The sequence below is a fragment of the Protopterus annectens genome, chromosome 17.part0, assembly GCF_019279795.1.
Source record: "Protopterus annectens isolate FY-2018-M chromosome 17.part0, PAN1.0, whole genome shotgun sequence".
NCBI lineage: Eukaryota > Metazoa > Chordata > Ceratodontiformes > Protopteridae > Protopterus > Protopterus annectens.
Window position 1 is genome coordinate 509,349,141 of NC_056751.1, and position 19,503 is coordinate 509,368,643.

Below are 19,503 nucleotides of genomic sequence, written 5' to 3' on the forward strand. Positions count from 1 at the left end.
CCCCCCCCCCCCGGAGAATCAGAAACGTTCAATTGTGTACACTTACCATAAATGTAGATGTTAGAGTGTATTCACTGTTGCAGTCATTACATTTGGGTAATCTGCTGGCAGGTTGCCCTCAGTCCGCCTGATTAACAAAGTCGTGGGTCCTGCGTCGGTTGCTGTCCCTTCTTCCATGACGTCAGGTCATCAGGGGTATAAAACATGTAGCCGATGCCATTTTCATCAGTTTTTCTTGCCCCAGATGTCAGGTGCCCCCCCAAATGGGGAGAAAAATATAAATATATACGCATGTAATTTAGAACACAACAAATATACCTCCAAATAAAAGCAAATACACCAAAAAGGCTTTTGAGCATAGTAAAAGAAAGAAGAGGTATAGTAAAAGAAAAAATGGGGCTGGCGGGTGGGTAACCCGGACTGCAACAGTGAATACACTCAAACATCTACATTTATGGTAAGTGTACACAACTGTACTATGTTCTTCGTGTTTCACTGTTGCAGTCATTACATTTGGGTAGAATCCCAAAGCTATGGTTGGGCGGATGGAATTATACAGCATTAGGAGCAGCTATAAGGCCCTGCAGGACAGCAGTGGCAAAACCTGCTCTGAATTTAGAGAAGAGGTAAATGGTAATGTTTGGTGAACGTATGAACAGAGCTCCAGGTAGCAGCTTCTAGAATGTCTCTGGTAGGAACCCCTCTGAGAAAGACTGCAGAAGCAGATGCAGCCCTGGTGGAATGGGATCTGATCCCCTTGGGAACAGGTTTACCATGGTGTATGTAGCAGAAACGAATACAATGGCTTATCCATTTTGAAATAGTCTGCTTTGAAATAGCCTTTCCCTCTGCCCCTGCAGCAAATGCCACCAGTATTTCCTCAGATTTACTTATAGATTTTGTCCTGTTTAAGTAGAATCTTAGTTGTCTGTGTACATCCAATGAATGCAGAATCCGCTCACCCTTGTTCTGTGGATTTGGGAAAAATGTTGGCAGATGAATGGTCTGATTAAGAGCCACACTAGCTACCACTTTAGGCATAAAGGATGGATTGGTCCTTAGCACCACCCTGTCTGGGTAAAAGATAATGAAAGGCTCCACTGCCATGAGAGCCTGTAGTTCTGAAATCTTTCTAGTTGAAGTGACTGCTAAAAGAAAAGCTGTCTTCAAACAGAGAAATTTTATGTCTGCAGTAGCAGCTGGCTCAAAAGGAGGTAGGGTGAGCTTTTCCAACACAAAATTGAGGTCCCATGCAGGAGTTGGTGCTCTCCTGGGAGGTCTTAAATTTTTGGCCCCTCTGAGATACTGCTTTAGCAGGGGATGAGAAAAGAGAGGAGGCTCTGTGTTGTAATGAGCTGAAATGGCAGAGGCATGGATTTTTATTGAAGAGAAAGATAGGCCCTTGTGAAGCATCTCAGTTAAATATTGCAGAATCTGAGGAATATTGGGCATTGCTGTGCTTATTGGTACAGAATCTTTTACATTTATCAGCATACGATTTTCTTGTACTAGGCCTTCTAGCCTCCAAAATGACATCCATCACAGGTTTGCTGAGAGATGTAACTGGTGAAATTAGTTGATTAGCCATGCTGCAAGATTCAGAGTTTGGAGCTGAGTGTGCAGAATTTGACAGTTCTGCTGAGACAGTAGATAAGGAGTCTGAGGCAGGTACCACGGAGGAAGGTGTGACATATTGCGTAGGAGCGGATACCAGTGTTGGCGAGGCCAGTCTGGAGCAATCAGAATCATTTTTGTTTTTTCCTGTCTGACTTTTAGTAAGACCTTGGTGAGCAGAGGCAGAGGGGGAAAGGCATAGACTGATAGGTTTTTCCAGCTGAAGGATAGAGCATCCACTTTCCAAGCTTTTTTGTGATGAATTCTTGTGCATAATTTTTCCAACTGATAGTTTTGGGGTGAGGCAAAAAGATCTATGTCTGGGCTCCCCCATTTGCGTGTCAACATGCTGAAGATCTGTGGATCCAGTTTCCATTCGTGTGGGTCCATAAGATTTCTGCTTAGTTCGTTTGCCAGAGTATTTTGCTTTCCTGGCAGGAATTGAGCTTGTAGATGTATTTGATAAGTCAAGGCTGTGTTCCACAAAGCCATGGCTAGTCTGCAAAGGGGGTAGGAATGGGTACCCCCCTGCTTGTTTATGTACCACATGAATGTGGTGTTGTCCGTCTTTATCAGTAGTTGTCCTGGATGAAGATAGTCCTTGAAGGCTGTCAGAGCATTCTGTACAGCTAGCATCTCTTTCTGGCTGATATGTAGGTGCATTTGATTTGGGCTCCATTGGCCCTGAATGCATCTCCCTACCAAATGCGCCCCCCCCCCAAGCATAATCTGATGCATCTGTAGTCAGGGTTTGGGCGGCAGGGGGTGGAATGAATGACAGTCCCTTGTTTTGGTGACAGGCCTCTGCCCACCATAAGAACTCTTACTGCAGGCAAGGGATGATAGGAATCATTGTTTCCAGGCTGTGACAATGTTGACTCCATAAGCTTTTTAGGTACCAATGAAGTTTCTTCATATGCAGTCTTGCATATGGAATTATTAGGATGCAGGAGGCCATGAACCCAAAGGCCTGCAGAATTTGCCTTTCAGATAGCTGGGTTTTTGTGGCCACTTGTTTGAAGTAAGTCATTAATTGAATTTGTTTTTCTGGCGTAAGGTAAGTCATCTGGGCAGTTGTATTCAAGCTTGCACCCAGGAATGTAATTATTTGAGAGGGTACCAGTTGTGATTTCTTTTTGTTTATGGTGTACCCTAGACAAGTTAGAAGCCTTTTCACAAAAGCCAGATGTTTTAGAAGAGTGTTCTTGTTTTCTGCCTGAATTAGACAATCGCCCAGGTAAGGATAAATTTGAATGTTTCTTTGTCTGCAAAATGCAATTACTGGTGCCAGGCACTTTGTGAAGACCCTGGGTGCAGTAGATAAGCCAAAGGGCAGTGGAGAGAACTGGTAATGCAAATAGCCTGCTTTGAAGCAGAGGTATCTTCTGCAAGATTCCCTGATTGGGATATGCAGGTAAGCCTCTTAAGTCTAGAGTTACCAGCCAGGCATCCTTGCCTAGCATAGGCAGTAACTGTTGTAGAGTCAGCATCTTGAATATTGGAATGTCCAGAAATGTATTTAGAATGGATAAGTCCAGAATTGGACGCCATGATTTGTCTTTTCTGGGTACCAGGAAAAGTCTTGAATAAAAACCTTGTCCCTTTTCCTTTTCTGGTACTGGTTGAATAGCCCCCATATTCATGAGGGACATAACTTGTTTCTGGGCCTCTGCCCACTGATTTGGAGGCAGATCTGGCCATCCATTTGGAATTGGCAACATGTGGAAATGAAATCTGTATCCCTGGGATACTATATTTAAAACCCACTTGTCCTAGGTAATTAGTTGCCAATTTCTTGCATGAAGTGCCAGTTTTCCCCCCAAAGGTGCGGCCAAAAGATAAGTGCTTGGTGATTGCAGAGAAAGGTCATTGAGACTGTTTACCGTAGGAAGGTGCCTTGTTACTTCCAGATTTGGAGGTGGAAGCACCCCATTGTTTTGTTCTTTAAGTTCCTTGTGACTGAAACCTGGAGCCCTTGGAGTGTCTGGGTTTGACCTGAGCGGCTCTGGTGGGTACTGAAAAGGAGCAATTCTTAGTAGGCCAGTGCCTACTGAACCTTGGTGGCTGCACTTGTAGGAAATCTTTTACAGTTTGCATAGATTTAAGCTTTATCTTCCATCTTTTTCAAAACTTCTTCTGCCTTATTACCAAATAGACTGTCCTGTTGTAAAAGAACATCCAACAATTTTGCTTTAACATGATCAGGCAGATTTTGCTCCTTGAGCCAAGCATGCCTTCTTATCACAGATCCAGTTACATCGGCCCTGCAAGGAATCAAAACCAAATTGCAAAGTATGCTTTCCAACTTGTTCAGTTGAATGCAATAAATCCTGCAACTCTATTTTCCACACAGTCAGAAATCAACATAATTTTCTGTTTAAGTAAGCCCATGACATGCTGCTGATATTTAAGCATATGAAATTGACAGTTTAAAGCCCTGATTGCCAAGGTTGCAGACGTGTAAATCTTCTTACACCATCTATCCAGCGTCCTGGAGTCTCTATCAGAAGGGGTAGGATTTTTAGCAGTAGAAGCCTTAATGCCCTTGGGACCCTGAGAAATGGTTTCAGGGTCAGCAGCAGGGTTTTTAAAGAGGAATTTGTGGGAGTCAGGAACCCTGTAACATCTGTCTGGCTTACTAGGAGCCTGGAGGCAGGGAATCGGGAGCCATGCTGGATTCTGGGAAAACATCAACAACAATGTCTAGAACAGGAGGTATAGCCAAAGGCCTATGCTGAGGAAGAAGAAGGAAATCCCTAAGCCTCTTTTTAGATTCTGAGAAATCCTGACTCTCCCAGTGAAAGTGTTCCCTTAAGGTATGCAAAGTTTCTCCAAATGAAAAATCCTCAGGAGTAGAAGCAGAAGGAATGGAATCTTCTGCATCAGAGTCCTCATAAGGTGGAATAGATGATTCCTGATCAGAAGAGGGATCAGAAGAAACAGAAACCTGATCTGAGGATTCATAGTCAGTGCCTTGCCTAGGCATCTTAGCAGGAGGGGGATGTAGGGTTGCCACCTTTCTACTGTGCCATTTCCTGACAAACAAGCCCCGCCCCATGCCCAATCAAGCCACACCCATTCCCTTTAATAGCCACACCCCTTTAGTCTAGCACCCTTCAGCACAAGTCTTTAATATCACATACAGTTACCAATAAGAAAAATGTGCACCGAGTCAAAGGTAAATTAAAAAAAAAACTTTATTTAGCAATACTTCATTCAAAGGTTCACTACATACAACAGTACATCACACACGAGCATGGGAAAACTAAGCCGAAGTCTAATATCACAGGTAGTACTAAATGGAAATACAATTACTTAGATATTAAAAACACCAGTTCATTCAAAGCAGTACATTAAGGGTTCACCACACACAATAGTAAAAGAAAAGCAACTGTTTAAAGTATCTTCACAGTTTTGCTACAAAATCATTGCTTATACTTGAAGCTATATTTGGCATTTGATCTAGCAGCCTCAAGTAATACAGTTCTACAGTCCAAGCATCCTATACAAATCATGTAGTCATATATTCACTGTAACATCAAATGAACTAAGCCTTGGTATAGACGGTATACCCTAGAAAACACAGATAAAGGTAAACAGTGCTGATGACAAGCTAGATAAAAAGCTACATTTAAGCCTCACTACAATACTAAGACTATACACCCTAGACATAGACACCCTAGGAAGAAAAGCACAGGTCAAGGTAAACATCACAGTGATGACAGACTAGAAAAGACAGATAGACAGTCCAAGCATCCTATACAAATCATGTAGTCCAAGCATCCTATACAAATCATGTAGTCCAAGCATCCTATACAAATCATGTAGTCCAAGCATCCTATACAAATCATGTAGTCCAAGCATCCTATACAAATCATGTAGTCCAAGCATCCTATACAAATCATGTAGTCATTATATATTCACTGTAACCAAGTCCAAAATCAGATGAAATATTTAAAACATTGCAGTAAAAACAGCTTTGGTATACCCTATAAAATGCAGATCAAGGTAAACATAGCAGTGATGACTAGAGAAATGATAGTTCTACAATCATAGCTCTACAATCATAGCAAGAACCCTATATAACTCCGTCAGTATACAATCAAAGTGAACCCACATGAAAAATAATAAATCAAAGTGCACCCACATGAAAAATAGTTACACTAACTGCAGTTAAAACAGCCAAACAAACCCTTCCTATATATATCTGCAGACAGTATACTACAAACTACAGATAAAGAATAAGGTAGATGTGGTGATTACAAACTAGAAATTGTTCTAGTTAATAATCACCACATGTTAAACATCTAGATACAGTTACACACATTTTGTCACCATCAATGAATGAGATAGTGCCAGCACAGCTAGTGAATTAATATAAATTTAATATTTAAAAAATTCACTAGTAGCTGTGCTGGCAATATTTCATTCCCCTTGTCACACTATCTTTGAAAATCTACCTTAATTCCAAAGAATTTATCCATTAAAAAAATTCCACTTACCTCCAGGAAAAAGCAGCAGCAGGGCTCCTTAAACAAGCTCTCAGCCAGAAGAGAACAGGCAGCTAACAAAGGGCCAGCAAGCAGGCAGGGGAACACAACACCACCCAGTCGGCCAGTCCACAGCACCTCTCCAGGGCAAGACTCCAGCAAGCAAGGCAAGCAGCAGGGCTAGGGCAATCCTTCCAGGCTCCTCCAGGCAGCAGCAGCAAATGAAACCAGCACACCACACCAGGCAATCCACTGAAGACGTCCCGAACAGCCGAACCAGCAAGAAATTTCAGACCTTACGTACCGACCTTGTACTGACAGTAAAAGGTAAAAGTATAGCTGGAGCACCGCTTTTTATCCCCTAATTTTCGCGGGCTTTGCAGGGATTTGACTTGCAAATCTAAGTGTTGATTGGCTGCTTGCTGCATAAGCCTCTTCTGCAGCAAGCAGCCAATCAACAGAGAGTCCAAGACGGCAATGTCATATTTTTTTTTTTTTGTCGACAGGCAGCTGACGTCGTACAACTTATTTCCGGACTCCAAGAGCGAGAACCGGAGAACCGGAGTGCCCTATTGATTTCCGGGCACTCCGGAAAAAAAACGGAGGGGTGGCAACGCTAGGAGGATGGGAACCCCTGATTAAGGTAATTAAATCCTCAGCCATTTTGATCATTTGTTTTTTTTTAGGCATAGGGGCCTGTGCAAGTGGCCCAAACATCGTTTTTTTAGACATAGAAGTTGATTTTGGCCTAGGTTTTGAAGATGGCGTTGGGTTTAATATACAAATCTTTAGGCCTGAAAACACCCTCAGAAGCCGGTGCCTGCTCAGCGGCTCCAGACCCATCTAAGGTAGAGACATCTGCGGGTTCAATATTTAAAGTATCTCCCGGCATACCGGACTCCGAATGGGTTTCAGTAGAGGCCTGCGAATCAAAAGTAGCGGGTATCAGGGGCTGCGAAAGTGCCTCACTGAGTACCAGCGAACCGGTGACTGGCTTAGGAGAATCTTCGTCGGTTTTGGACCTCAACAGTCTGTCTCTGTCTTTTTCTTTGCATTTTTTTGAGTATTCCAGTAGTCGGATTGCTAACCGATGACAATTCTGGATAGTTAAATCTTGAGCCAAAATATTTTGAAGCAAAAATATACCAACGCTTAATAGTGCGTTGATTAAATTTAGCACAAAACTGACAGCAAGGCACGTTGTGGTCAGGGCCTAGGCAAGGAATACAGTACAAATGAAAATCCTTATGAGGTATTTGCTTACCACAAGTAATACAATTACTAACTTTTACTGACATCGGTAAGGAGCAAGAAAAAGTTTCCCCAACAGGGTACTTAGCTTTAGGTTGAAGACTTTGGCTCTGAAACCCGAAAACAAAAATTTCAGGAGTCGGCCGACCGGCACTTGCGAACTGCTTCTGCTTCGGGCACCACGTGGCAAGAAAGACTGATGAAAATGGCGTTGGCTGCATGTTTTATACTCCTGACGTCATGGAAGAAGGGACAGCAACCGATGCAGGACCCAAGACTTTGTTAATCAGGCCGACTGAGGGCAACCTGCCAGCAGATTAGCCAAATGTAATGACTGCAACAGTGAAACACGAAGAACATCTCGGTTCTCCTCTGAGTCTGAATCAAGAGATGAGGAGAAAACTCTGTATCTGTCACTTCACCTTTCTGGCCAGACTTAGTACCTTGAACCTCTTCAGGAAAAGTGGTATCCCTTTTTCTTTTACCAGAAACTAATTTACAAGAAGAACCAACAGCTTGAATTAAATCCTGAGCAAGACCCAGTAAACTACTTCTGTCTAAGGAAATCTGAGGAGGAGTAGACAGATGTTTACTTTTCTATTTCTTTTTGACAGGAAAAATCGGGCTAACAATGTTACTATTAGCAGCAGCAGCTTCCCAGAGATGGGCACAGCATTCTGACACAACAGGGAAGCCTTCCCTGCTCCCTCTCCCAGGACCAACAAGAGTGGCTCTCCCTTGCTCACAGAGGGGAACCCAACAGCTGCAGAAGACCAGACTAATTCCCAGTCCATACTGGCTGTAGGTGCTACACCAGAGTGGAATGAGGTACAACAAATGGCCACAGCACAGTCACCCACCTGCAGCTGAGGCAAACTGCTTGCCTGTTGTGGTGGCAAAGGTTGTTTGCTTAACTTTTTGTGGGTGGAAGGAGGACCGACCTGTGGGATCAATATTTTTTTTCCATGGTCAAGACAAAAAAGTCACCTCTTTCCTGCAGAATAAAACAAAAGGAAGACGTCTTCAGAGTAGAGTGCCGCAAAAAGGCTTTATTTACAAAAACACAAGTTGAGGGCTTTCATCCACAGGTAATGGGACTTCTGAAGTGCTGAACTTTTCCTGAAGAGATTCAAGATACACTCGACTCTTAAGACGTTTTTCTTTCCCAGAGAAGACCAGCAGTAAAAGCTGGTTAAAACTACAAGTCTTTGAAAATCACTTTTTTCACAGAAAAAAAAAACACAGTGAAAAGCACTTTAAAACATTTTGCCAGCCCCAGAAAAGAAACAAATACAGTTTCTCCAGAGAAAAAATTGGTTTTCAGTTTATTTATGCAACTTTGAAACTGACAGGAAAAATGAGCACCCCCCCCCCCCCCCACACACACACACACTTGAAAGTACGATACAATCTCGTGACAGAACTCCCAACCAATGAAGGAGTCTCACCGGTAGTAGTACTCCATACCACAAAATGACTAATCTGTGCAGTCAAAATTGCCAGTACGAAAATTAATAGTTATGCATTAAAAAAGGCTGACAACTAGTTCTTCTTAGGATTTTATGATGTTTGCTTTTCTGTATTACAAAGTTTTCCAAGACAGCGGGGGGTGGGGGATCGTTGATTGGCAAACTATCTTACTTTATAGGGAATTGTTATGTCAAATCATTTTAAACTCTGAATTTTTACTTGACTTGAACGAGTTTGTCTCTCTCTTTTTCAAGTTTTAAAGAAAACGTTTGATAGGTTGAAGCATTAACACTTCCAGTCAGACCTACGTTTTAGCATATTTAAGCTCGTTTCACAGGATGTCTTTTATTCTGATGAAGTTCTTGTAATAGGAATGAAAGTGATAAAACATTAACTTTTGTCAAACTCCTCCTTTATTTGGTTTTCCTTTTGGAACATCTGACCTACTCTTTGGTTGTTTGTGCTAGTTAATTTTAAGAGAAAACATAGGCAATGTATACTATATATAAATAAAAAACTGTTAATATAGTTTGTTTTCTAGTTATGTATATGTGTGCTTCTATCTTAAGTGATGACATACTTATAACCGTGTTTAAAAATATATTTGCAGTGATCCATATGAAGACTATCTTCACCACTTTAAAATAAACTCAAATATATTTTTTTACCTGGCCATTCACATTTTGCTGAACACTATTTGTACCAGACATCCAAAAATTCAGAGCATAATGGTAAGACTGAATGCAGATAGGCTATGATTAAAAGATCCAGTGAGAGTGCATTGAGAGAAAAAAAAAATAATGCGGTGGTGGTGCTGCGGTAGCATTGTCGCCTCACAGTAAGACGTTGTCCTGTTCGATTCTCAGCGAAAGCGTCTTCTGTGTGGAGACATGCATGAATGGGCGTACATTCGTTGAAGGTTGTGCATCAGGGCTGGCAACTCGGTACGTAAAAATCTACCGCCAATCATTAGCGGACCGGAGTTCCGCTGTGGCGACCCATAACCGGGAAAAGCCGAAAGATACAACATATATATATATATATATATATATATATACACACACACACACACACACACATATATATATATATATATATATATATATATATATATATACACACACATATATATACAAAATGCAAGCTAAGATATGCATTAGAGTGCAGTCATACATACAATACATAAATTCCTATATGCATGTGAAATAACTGCATATAAAATGACACAAAGAGGCTGAGAAAAGTTTATTAAATGTATTCTATTATTCATGATATGAGATGGCAAGTTACCTAACCACTGTCATGTTAGTAGTTACTGGCAGATTCAGGAAAAAGCTGCATCTGTGAAGCTTTTAATGTTTTCTACATTTTTTAATGTATGTAGCAGGTGGTTCCAGATAGTAGGTCCCAATCTACAAAAGGCTCTCTTACTTAAAGCAGTTTTAAATGGATGGCGTACTAGACAGAATCTGATCTGTGTTACTTCTGAGTACATAAGGGTAGTACTGTAAAGGCAGTTTCACTGCTAAACGAGGGCAGTGACTGTGTTTAGCACCTTGTAAATTACAGAACTTAGAAGAAAAAAGTGGTCCTACAAGGTACTGAAAGCGACTTCGATTTTATTAGCAAATTGCAAAGGTGCATCTGGGAGCCTACTAAGAGAAAGAATCTGAGAAAAAGTGTTAGGTAGGATTAGTAATATGCTGATTCCCTCACTGAGGGAAAGGGATATGATAGAGAGCGTGAAATAGATACTGCGAGGAAGACCAGTTCACAACACCTAAAAGTACAAAATAAATAAATAAAAAATAGTAACACAATCTTTTTTCTTCATACTTGATTATTTTCCTGCCCATTTGCCTATTATTCTAACAGTAAGCCAAAATGGTCTCATTTCAGAATCTGATTAACAGAGAAAACTTGGCTTACTCCACCTTTCAAACCCATGATCCCAAATCCAAATGTCTGTTTAGAAAACTAGACATCTGTTGCAATGCAGTGCTTGGCACTCAGTTTTTTATTCCTCCTATTTTTGCATCCTTGCCTGAAGCAATTAAGGAATTTGTAATATATTTCTCCTACAGATACACAATCAGCTACATAAATGACTGCGTGTTTGAGTGTGTGAACATTCCTTTATAAAATCACAGTGCACAACAGAATTTTTCCTAATTACTGGTCTTTTATTTTTTGACTTGTAGACCTGGTAATTCCACTGCTTAATAAAACCAACAGTCTACCCTCAGTATGATTGAGTCCATCATCCGTTTTCTCACAGGAGTTAAGTGATGCATGCCCTTGCACTACAAACATATTAAAGAGAAGGTGGACAAATGCAAAAGACATTACAAAGACAGTAACACTAACGAAGTTCATTGCAGCTCTTACTCAAATAAGAACCGATGCTTACAGCCTTGTTGAAGGCCGAGTAAAATACTAACCTTAAGAATTTCATTAAAACCATAATTGGAGTTCATAAGGGCATCTCTCTCAGAATCTAGGATGGCACAGCTTATCAAAAGATGAAAATTAGGGCAAGGAAGACCAGTCCACAACACCTAAAAAGTGAAAAAAAATGTTAGCACAACCAATCTGCAAACCTGAAGATTAGAGACAAGCAGCACTGTTGAATGCCACCAGAAGACATTAAGCATGCACCAAAAATTCCACTAAAATGCAGTCAATTTAAAAGGCTTCCTTGTTCTATCAGTTACTAAGCAGTCTACAAGAAAAAAGGCAGCAATAAAACAATATCTTGCTAATACTAACTAAATCATGTTTGTGTGTGGGACAGCATCTCTAATCACTCTCCTCTGAGCTTGTGTTCATATTTTCTTCTACATTCCAAGAATGTAAACTGAGTCCTCTGGACAGCCCCCATTTACATTCATTCTATAGTTAGACTTTTAACTTTATTCAATCGACTGGACAGCCTCATTCCCATTTCTATTCACCTCTCATGCATTACTATTTCATACTAACTGCAAATTAACTATCACCTTCGCTTACCTGTCTGCCCTTCCCTTTTACATTATACCATCCGTCCCAATCCAGTGCTCTTCCACTCTCTTCTCCACCCTCACAAATCCTGTTTCTAACTTAATGTAAATTTATTATTTCATGTTCTCCATCCTATCCATTTTCCACAATGAGGGAATAGTATTACCAATTCTTCCCAATACCTTTCTTGCTTGGGACAATCCATCAATCTAATGTTTGCCTATCCAAATTTAAACACAGAAGATATTCTCAAAAATCAGCTAACAATACTTTCCACACAATAAATGCCATATACCTCTGGTGAGCCAACAAAATATATGAGTTATATACCTCTACTAAACAAGTTGCATGTCATATGGTAGCACTCACTAAAAGCAGTCTGAGTAAACACCTCATGGCTTGTAACAGATGGACAGTGGTTGTTTTGTTTATGCAGCATTTTGACAAGCATCTAATCATTCCATGGTGTCAGATGCGGATAAATGTATTTGCAGAAGTGAATAAATGCATGTGCTTTCAAGAATGTGTGTCTTCCTTTAGAAGCACAAAAGTATAACTTAGAGGTGTTACAACTGTAATCACAAAGAATTCTTTCATTGCAAGGCAGTTCATTAGAAAAGTGACAGTGGAATGAAACAGAAGCCTGAAAATGTAGTGTGTGCCACATTTCTGCATATTGCTGAGGAAGAAGTCTTGATATTAGTCCTTGTGCAGTATACCCTAATATGGCCATGCAACAACTTTCCACAACCTGAAGCCTTTTGGATAAGATTTGTTATAAAAACCAATAAAGTACCACTTGTCATGTCATTACATTTGGTTGAGGATGTCACGCTCATTAACAAAGACTGTGGGCTCGGTTCCAAGCCATAGAACTGACTCGGCCGTTTACTTCAGCTCGCGCCTTCTAAACTCTTGAGCTAGACTCTACCCATAATGCTCCTCTCTAAATTATCTCAGATCGAGTTTGCCTAAAACAGTGGCAGACAAATAGTAAAAAACAATAAGAGACCAGGTCTGTGTCCCTATCATGAAGTCAGTCTTGGAAGTGTACAGTCCAGTAAGAGTCTCAGGCTGCGGGGAAAGGGGGGGGGGGTATCAAGGATTAGTGACGATCGACAACACAGATGGAACATTATGGTAAGACATAACCTCTTTATCTGATGTTGCCAATCTTAACGTAATCCTTGACTGTGGGACAGAGTACCTAGCTACCTGAATCTTAGGTGGTCTCATGGCAGAATATTCCTGAGCACCATCAAAATGAATGATGCATGCCCCCTACAGATCTGGTCAAGTTTGTAATGAGTAACAAAGGTATAAGGAGATGACCATGTAGCTCATAGGTTCACAGGTTCATAGAATGATACTAGGCTATTGGCCCAGAGGCCCTCATAAGCCTAGCCAAGAATCTGGCCCATGTTACCTCAAAGTCAGCACCTGTTTCCCCTGTCCAGCTGGAACACAGGTGGGATTTCCAGGGGTGTATTTTCTGTAGCTCATAGTCATCGAAGTTCCTCTTAAAGAGGGCTAGATAGGTGCTCTGCTTGACATGGAGCGGGAGACTATTTCATAGATGGGGGAGTCTTTGGGACACAAATCTATCCTGCCAATAAGTGCTATTAATGGCACAGACCAGGTTAAGGCCTTGCGTGCAGTGGAGTTTGACCTACAGGACATGCAGCAACTCCATCAAGGCTGGGTCTGAGATGGCCTTGCAAGCCAGACACAGGTCACCTCTGAGCAGTCTGTACAAGAAAGAGTAGAGGGACAGGGCTTTTAGCCTATATGTATAGGATAGGTGTTTGAGACCCTATATTTTCCTGGTCAGGAACATCTGTGGTCTCTCCAGCTGCTGCATGTGCTTGTCAAGGAGCATTATACTCGATAATGTGTCTGATAAGGGAGGAGTACAGGGATGTTATAACCTTCTTGTTCCTGGAAGAAATACCCTTATTTATGAGGTGGGCCATGTAGAAAGCCTTCCGTACAATGGAGGCAACATTGTTATTAATGTGATAATTAGTGGGGATGCCATTTTCCCCAAAGGGGATAATGATGTATTTCTTGGCATTCAGTTTGAGGCCATGCTTCTGGCACCAGTCATTAGTTTGGGTAAGGCCATCTTGGAGGATGTTCACATCACTAGGGGAATTTAAGACAGCACCCAGCTTGCAGTCATCTGCAAACTTGGTCAGCCACAGACCACTGGTTTTGGCTTGCACCTCAGAAAAGTATATCTCAAACAGTAGAGGCCCCAAGACCAATCCTTGGGGTACACTGCTGCACAAATGCCATCTAAGGAATCTCTAGTATGAAATACTGCAGAAGCTGCTACAGCTCTAGTTGAATGAGCTTTCATGAGATGTGGAGGATGGAGGCCCTTTGAATGATAATTAAAAGTGATACAAATCTCTAAGCCATTTAGCTATCCATTTGCATCTTGGAAACTGGGTTGCCTAAAGAAAGTGAGGAAAACGCAACGAAACGTTGGTCAGATTTTCTGATATCCTTTGTTCTGTGAAGGTTAAAAATGTAACTGCCTGTGAATGTCTAATAAGTGTAGACAGTACTCTCCCGTATTGGAGAAATTAGGGAAAAAGACTGGTAGGTGTAAGGTTTGACTAATTTTAGATTCTGAAACTAACTTTGGCAAGAAGGAAGGATTAGTCCTGAGGGAAACCCTGTCCTTGTGGAATATAAATACGGGGGGTTTGCAGGACAAGGCTTAAATTTCTGATACTCTTGTTGTTGCTGACAAACTCAAGAGGTTAGGTACAAACCCGTATGTCATCCGGTGGATAGCCAACTGACTCAAAGGCAGGACCCGGAAAGTTAAAACTGGGGAGTCTACCTCTACAAAAAGGCCAGTCACAAGTGGAGTCCCTCAGGGATCAGTCCTTGAACTGCTCCTTTTTCGCACTTACTTCTAAGAAGTCAAGGGCAATGTCAGTGGTCTCTGGCTGACTACATTTACAGATGACTGCAAATTAGGAGCTGTCATTTAATCTCATACTGACGCAAATGTTCTCCATGATGGGCTGACACAAACAAAACTGGTGTCAGTGCCATGGACTAAAACCAAATGCCAAGAAATGCATAATACTATCCTTTGGGAAGTCATCCATCCCTGGTAGCTATCATACTGACAACATGCCCCTTAGAGTTGACCCAGTAGTCAGGGACTAAGGGACACAAAATAGACAGTAATCTAGCCTTTGACCATCACTTGTCTACAGTGGTCAGGAAATCATTCTGTATTGCTCAACTTGTAAACAGATGTATGGCATCTATGTCCAAGGAAGTCATTGTTCTACTGTATTCGGCATTGATCAGACCTACCATTGAGTAGAATGTCCACTTTGCTATGTACCTAACCAGGCATATCCAACAATGGATGGCGGAGTGGTGCAGCGGTAGCATTGTCTCCTCACAGCAAGAGGTTCTCCAGTTCGAGTCTCAGCTGGGGTGCCTTCTGTATGGAGTCTGCATATCCTCCCTGCGTTTGTGTGGGTTTCCTCCAGGTGCTCCGGTTTCCTCCCATGTTGCAAAGACATGTGTCTGGAGTGTTTCTCCCCGGGTCTTCACTGAAAATTGGCTCGTTCCAAGTTGGATTTTCCCAGTTAACAAATGTAAAATAAAATAAATAAAAATTGGAATGTCCACAACGATTCCTCACTAAAAGAATACAGGGCGTAAGTAAAATGCCATATGCAGATCGCCTCAAGGCCCTATCCTTGTACTGTCTCCTACAAGCTTTTGAGGGGAGATCTATGTCTGGCATACAAGGCACTGCCAGACACCACTCTGATGGACCGCCTGCATAGCCGCAAAACAAACAGCACCAGGATTATCCATTGTAAAGACTTAAACCTTGCCTTTGACATAAATAGGACCTACTGGAGAGACAGGTATTTATACCCCGAGACTAACCTCGTCTATGGAAAAGGCTCCCCGTCCATGTGAAGCAGAGTTCCTCCCTAACCCAATTCAAGTGCAATTTGGACAACTGGATAGGAAACTGGAAATTCAACCCTGGTTGAGCACCCTATGTCTCTAATGGACACAGGTAACCTGTAAATGGTTCATCTCTCAGGCCCATGCTTACACTTATCAAGGGTATCAGAAATTGTCAGAGATTTGGGATGCATGACTAGGGCATAAAAAGGCCCTTGTGGTCATTAGCCTAACACCTAAACACCTAATAAAAACAAAGTTGCCCATGTCAAAAATGTTAAGCCACAAGTACCTGAAGGTTCAAAAGGGATAGAGTAAGGAATTGTAGGACTACGATTAAATCTCACGGAGCAGTGGGTTCCTTAAATGGAGGCCTTAACATTAGGATTCCCTTCACAAAGGCTTTACAAAGTTTATGCGACATAAGTGAAGAACCATCCAAACCAATATGGACGTTAGATATTGCAGCCAGATGGACCCAAATGGTAGAGGCTGAAGAGCCAGATTGTGATACAGAGCAGCCAGAAAATTCTTTATCCATGGGAGCCGCGCAAGGGTCAAGGTCATTGTTAACAGCCCATCTAGCAAATGTTTCCAATTTACTCTGGTAGTTTTCTAGAAGAAGGTTTGTGATGGGCCAAAATGATTTGTCAGACAAGTGAGGTAAGAGAGGAATGCCTGGCAATCATTGGAACTGGAGAAGCCACGCAGTGAGCTTGAGATGCTGGAGATTCAGATGAACCATACCTTCTGGATGAGATAACAGATCTGGAGCTGGTCCAGAATCCAAGGTTTCTAAAGTAGGTGAGGCCAAATGAATGGAAACCAAACCTGTCGAGGCCAGAATGGGGCAATGAGGATTACTGTGTTCTCCGACCTATCGGCTTTCTTTAGAAACTGGACTGTCAGGGGAGTTGGGGGAAAGGCATATAGGAGACTGGGGAGCCAATTGTGGAGAACAGCATCTGTGGGTGACTCCCTCAGGGAGGGGATTAAGGCAAAGTAATTGCGGCACTTGTTGTTCAGAGGGGACACAAACAGATCATAGCATGGTTGACCTCAGTGGCAGAAAATTTTCTCCATCACCACAGGATTGTGAGACCACTCTTGAGGCATTAGAATAGTTCTGCTTAGTTTGTCTGCTATCACACTGGAGTTCCCCAGAATATGCGTTGCCATGAGAAAGCGGTTGGAAGAAATTTCCCACTGCCAGACTCTGAGGGCTTCTCGACAAAGTAGGTAAGATGTGGCTCCTCTCTGTTTTTGATGTACCAGACAAGCAACATGTTGCCCATCTGAATTGCCACTATTCCCATGGGAAGAGCATCTTGAAATGCATGCAACGCCAAAAGCACCACTCTCATCTCTACAACATTGATGTGCAAATTGGCCTACAGTTGGGACCAAGTGCCTTGGACTGTTTTTCCCAGATAATGCCCCCCCCCCCCAATCTGGGAAGCATTTATGGTCACTATGGCTTGGGGCTGTGGAAGGATGAAAGGACAGCCCGAAAGACTCTCGTTGGAATGCAGCCACCAAGGCAAGTCTTGTTTGCAGCTATTAGTGACCAAGATGCGGTATGGCATCAGCTGATTCAATAATGACCACTGGGAGGCTAGAAGCCACTGTAGAATCCACATGTGATATCTGGACAAGGGAACTAGAGTTATTGAGGCTGGCATCGAGGCTAGCACTTGTAAGATGAGTCTGGCTGAAACACTTCTGTTCTGATCTATATTGTGATCTGATCTTCTGGAGCCTCTCTACTGGGAGTGAAGTGATTCCCGCAACAGTATTCAGCAGAACTCCGATTAATTCCAGGTGTTGTGTAGGTTGTAGATTTGACTTTTTGTAATTTACTGCAATGCCTAATGAACAACAAAAATGTAGGGTGTAATCTCTTGTCGTTTTGAGTTGATGCCTGGTGGTAGCAGTTAGGAGCCAGTCATCGAGATAAGGAAAAACTTGAAATCCCTGCAGTCTGAAATGAGCTGCTACCACTTCCATGCATTTGGTAAACACCCTGGGGGCTGTGATGACACCAAAGGGCAGTGTTCTGAACTGAAAATGACTGGCTCCCAGCTGTAAGCGCAGGAATCTTCTGGAGCACTTGTCCATTTTTATATGGTAATACGCATCTTGAAGATCTATAGGCCACATCCAATTATCTTTTTCCAAGAAAGGAAATATTGACTGTACCAAGACCATCATATGCTGAACTGCCTCGTTAAACTGGCTGAGATCCAAAATGGGTCTCCAGTCCTTTGTTGTTTTTAGGCACTAAAAAGAATCTTGAATAAACCTGGATCCTCTCTGGTCTGGTGGGACTTCTTGGATGACTCTTTTTCGAGCAGTTTTTGAATTTCTATGACTGCTGCTTCCCTGTGACTGGGTGGAATGTCCAGAAGTCTTTTGTGTGTTTTTGGATCTGAGGAAAGGGGAATGATATAGCCTCTGGAAATGATCCCCTGCATCCATTTGTCCGATGTCATTTGTAGCAAGGCAGATTGGTGCAGGGATAATCGTCCCCCGACTGCTTCCAGAGGAAGGCAATCGGGCCTCCATTCAGGAACCCTGGTAGGAGTTACCAGAGAAAATCTCTGGACCCCTGGTTTTGTGGGCCACCTCTGCCTCTAGAACAGCATCTTCCATTGTTACCTCCCCCTCTGTCTTGGGAGAAGTCCTTGACACACGAGTCCTGGAAAGGCGCTTGGGACTTTTTGAACAATAGCCTCCCACTTTTCTGGTTCCTAGAGTAGGGCCGTTGAGGACTGGAGAAGCATACACCAATCTGGCATGTGTATCTAACCGAGTCCAAACAGGGATGTTCTGTCAAAGGGAGCATTGATGAACGAAGATTTAAATGGCTCAGCAAAGTCAACCAGGCGTGTCTCCTAATGGCTATGCCTGAACCCACTGCTTTTGTTATCCCTTTGGCTGCATGGGCAGTTAGCCTCATGGATAAGTTAGAAATTGATTCAAGGGTGGCGAGCTGAGAGGTAACTTTGTCAGGTACCCCTTCGGCTACTGCTTCTGTGAGAGTATCTGACAACTCTTTAATCAGATAACTGCAACCTGGTAAAGTGCGCCATGCAGTTCAAAGACCTATCATCATGGCGTCTACAAGGACACCATTAGCTGAATGCTGCTCATCCTTAGGGGCAGAAAGGATCTGGTCAGACATCTTGGGGATCAGCTTGATAGAGTCATGAATTTTCCATGCCCGCTGAGCAATCAATTTAATAACACTGTCAGTGTGCAGAGAGATCCAAGAGGTATAGGGCTAGGCATGAAAAGCATCCAGGTACACTGATTCCTCTGAGGAAGGCGGGAGGGAAGTCCAGCCACCCCCTCTGTTCCAGGATTTCTAGGATGCCCCTGAAGGAATCATCAGCAGGGGGGTGACCGCGGGAATCTTTCCCCTCATCAAAATCGGTATCCTCAGTGAAGGACTCCTCCAGGCAGTGCTTCCTCTTACACTTTTTCTTTGAAAGCACTTCCTCAGGGGGATATTCTGGGGAAGTATCTGAAGACGAAACCACCAAAGTGGATCTCTCCTCAGGCTTTTGTGCCCTCTGTCCTAGGAATGAGGTTGGAAGAAGCTTTGGTCGAGGGGATACAGACATTTGGCCCGACAGGAATGGCAAGGAGCCCACAATGGACAAGGCCTTTTCCATGATTCGGAAGGCCCCTCCCCTTAGAGGGATGGGAGGCTGGCCCA

General features: G+C 42.6%; 1 protein-coding gene across 1 annotated transcript in view; it reads right to left on the bottom strand.

Moving 5' to 3' along the window:
* TBC1D17 (TBC1 domain family member 17) overlaps nt 1-19,503 on the bottom strand; it is a 1,580,308-nt gene that overhangs the window by 181,172 nt on the left and 1,379,633 nt on the right. The window contains exon 15 of the mRNA XM_044059599.1: nt 11,267-11,383. Within this exon, the coding sequence (XP_043915534.1) occupies nt 11,267-11,383 (117 nt within the window). The remainder of the gene's footprint in view (nt 1-11,266; nt 11,384-19,503) is intronic.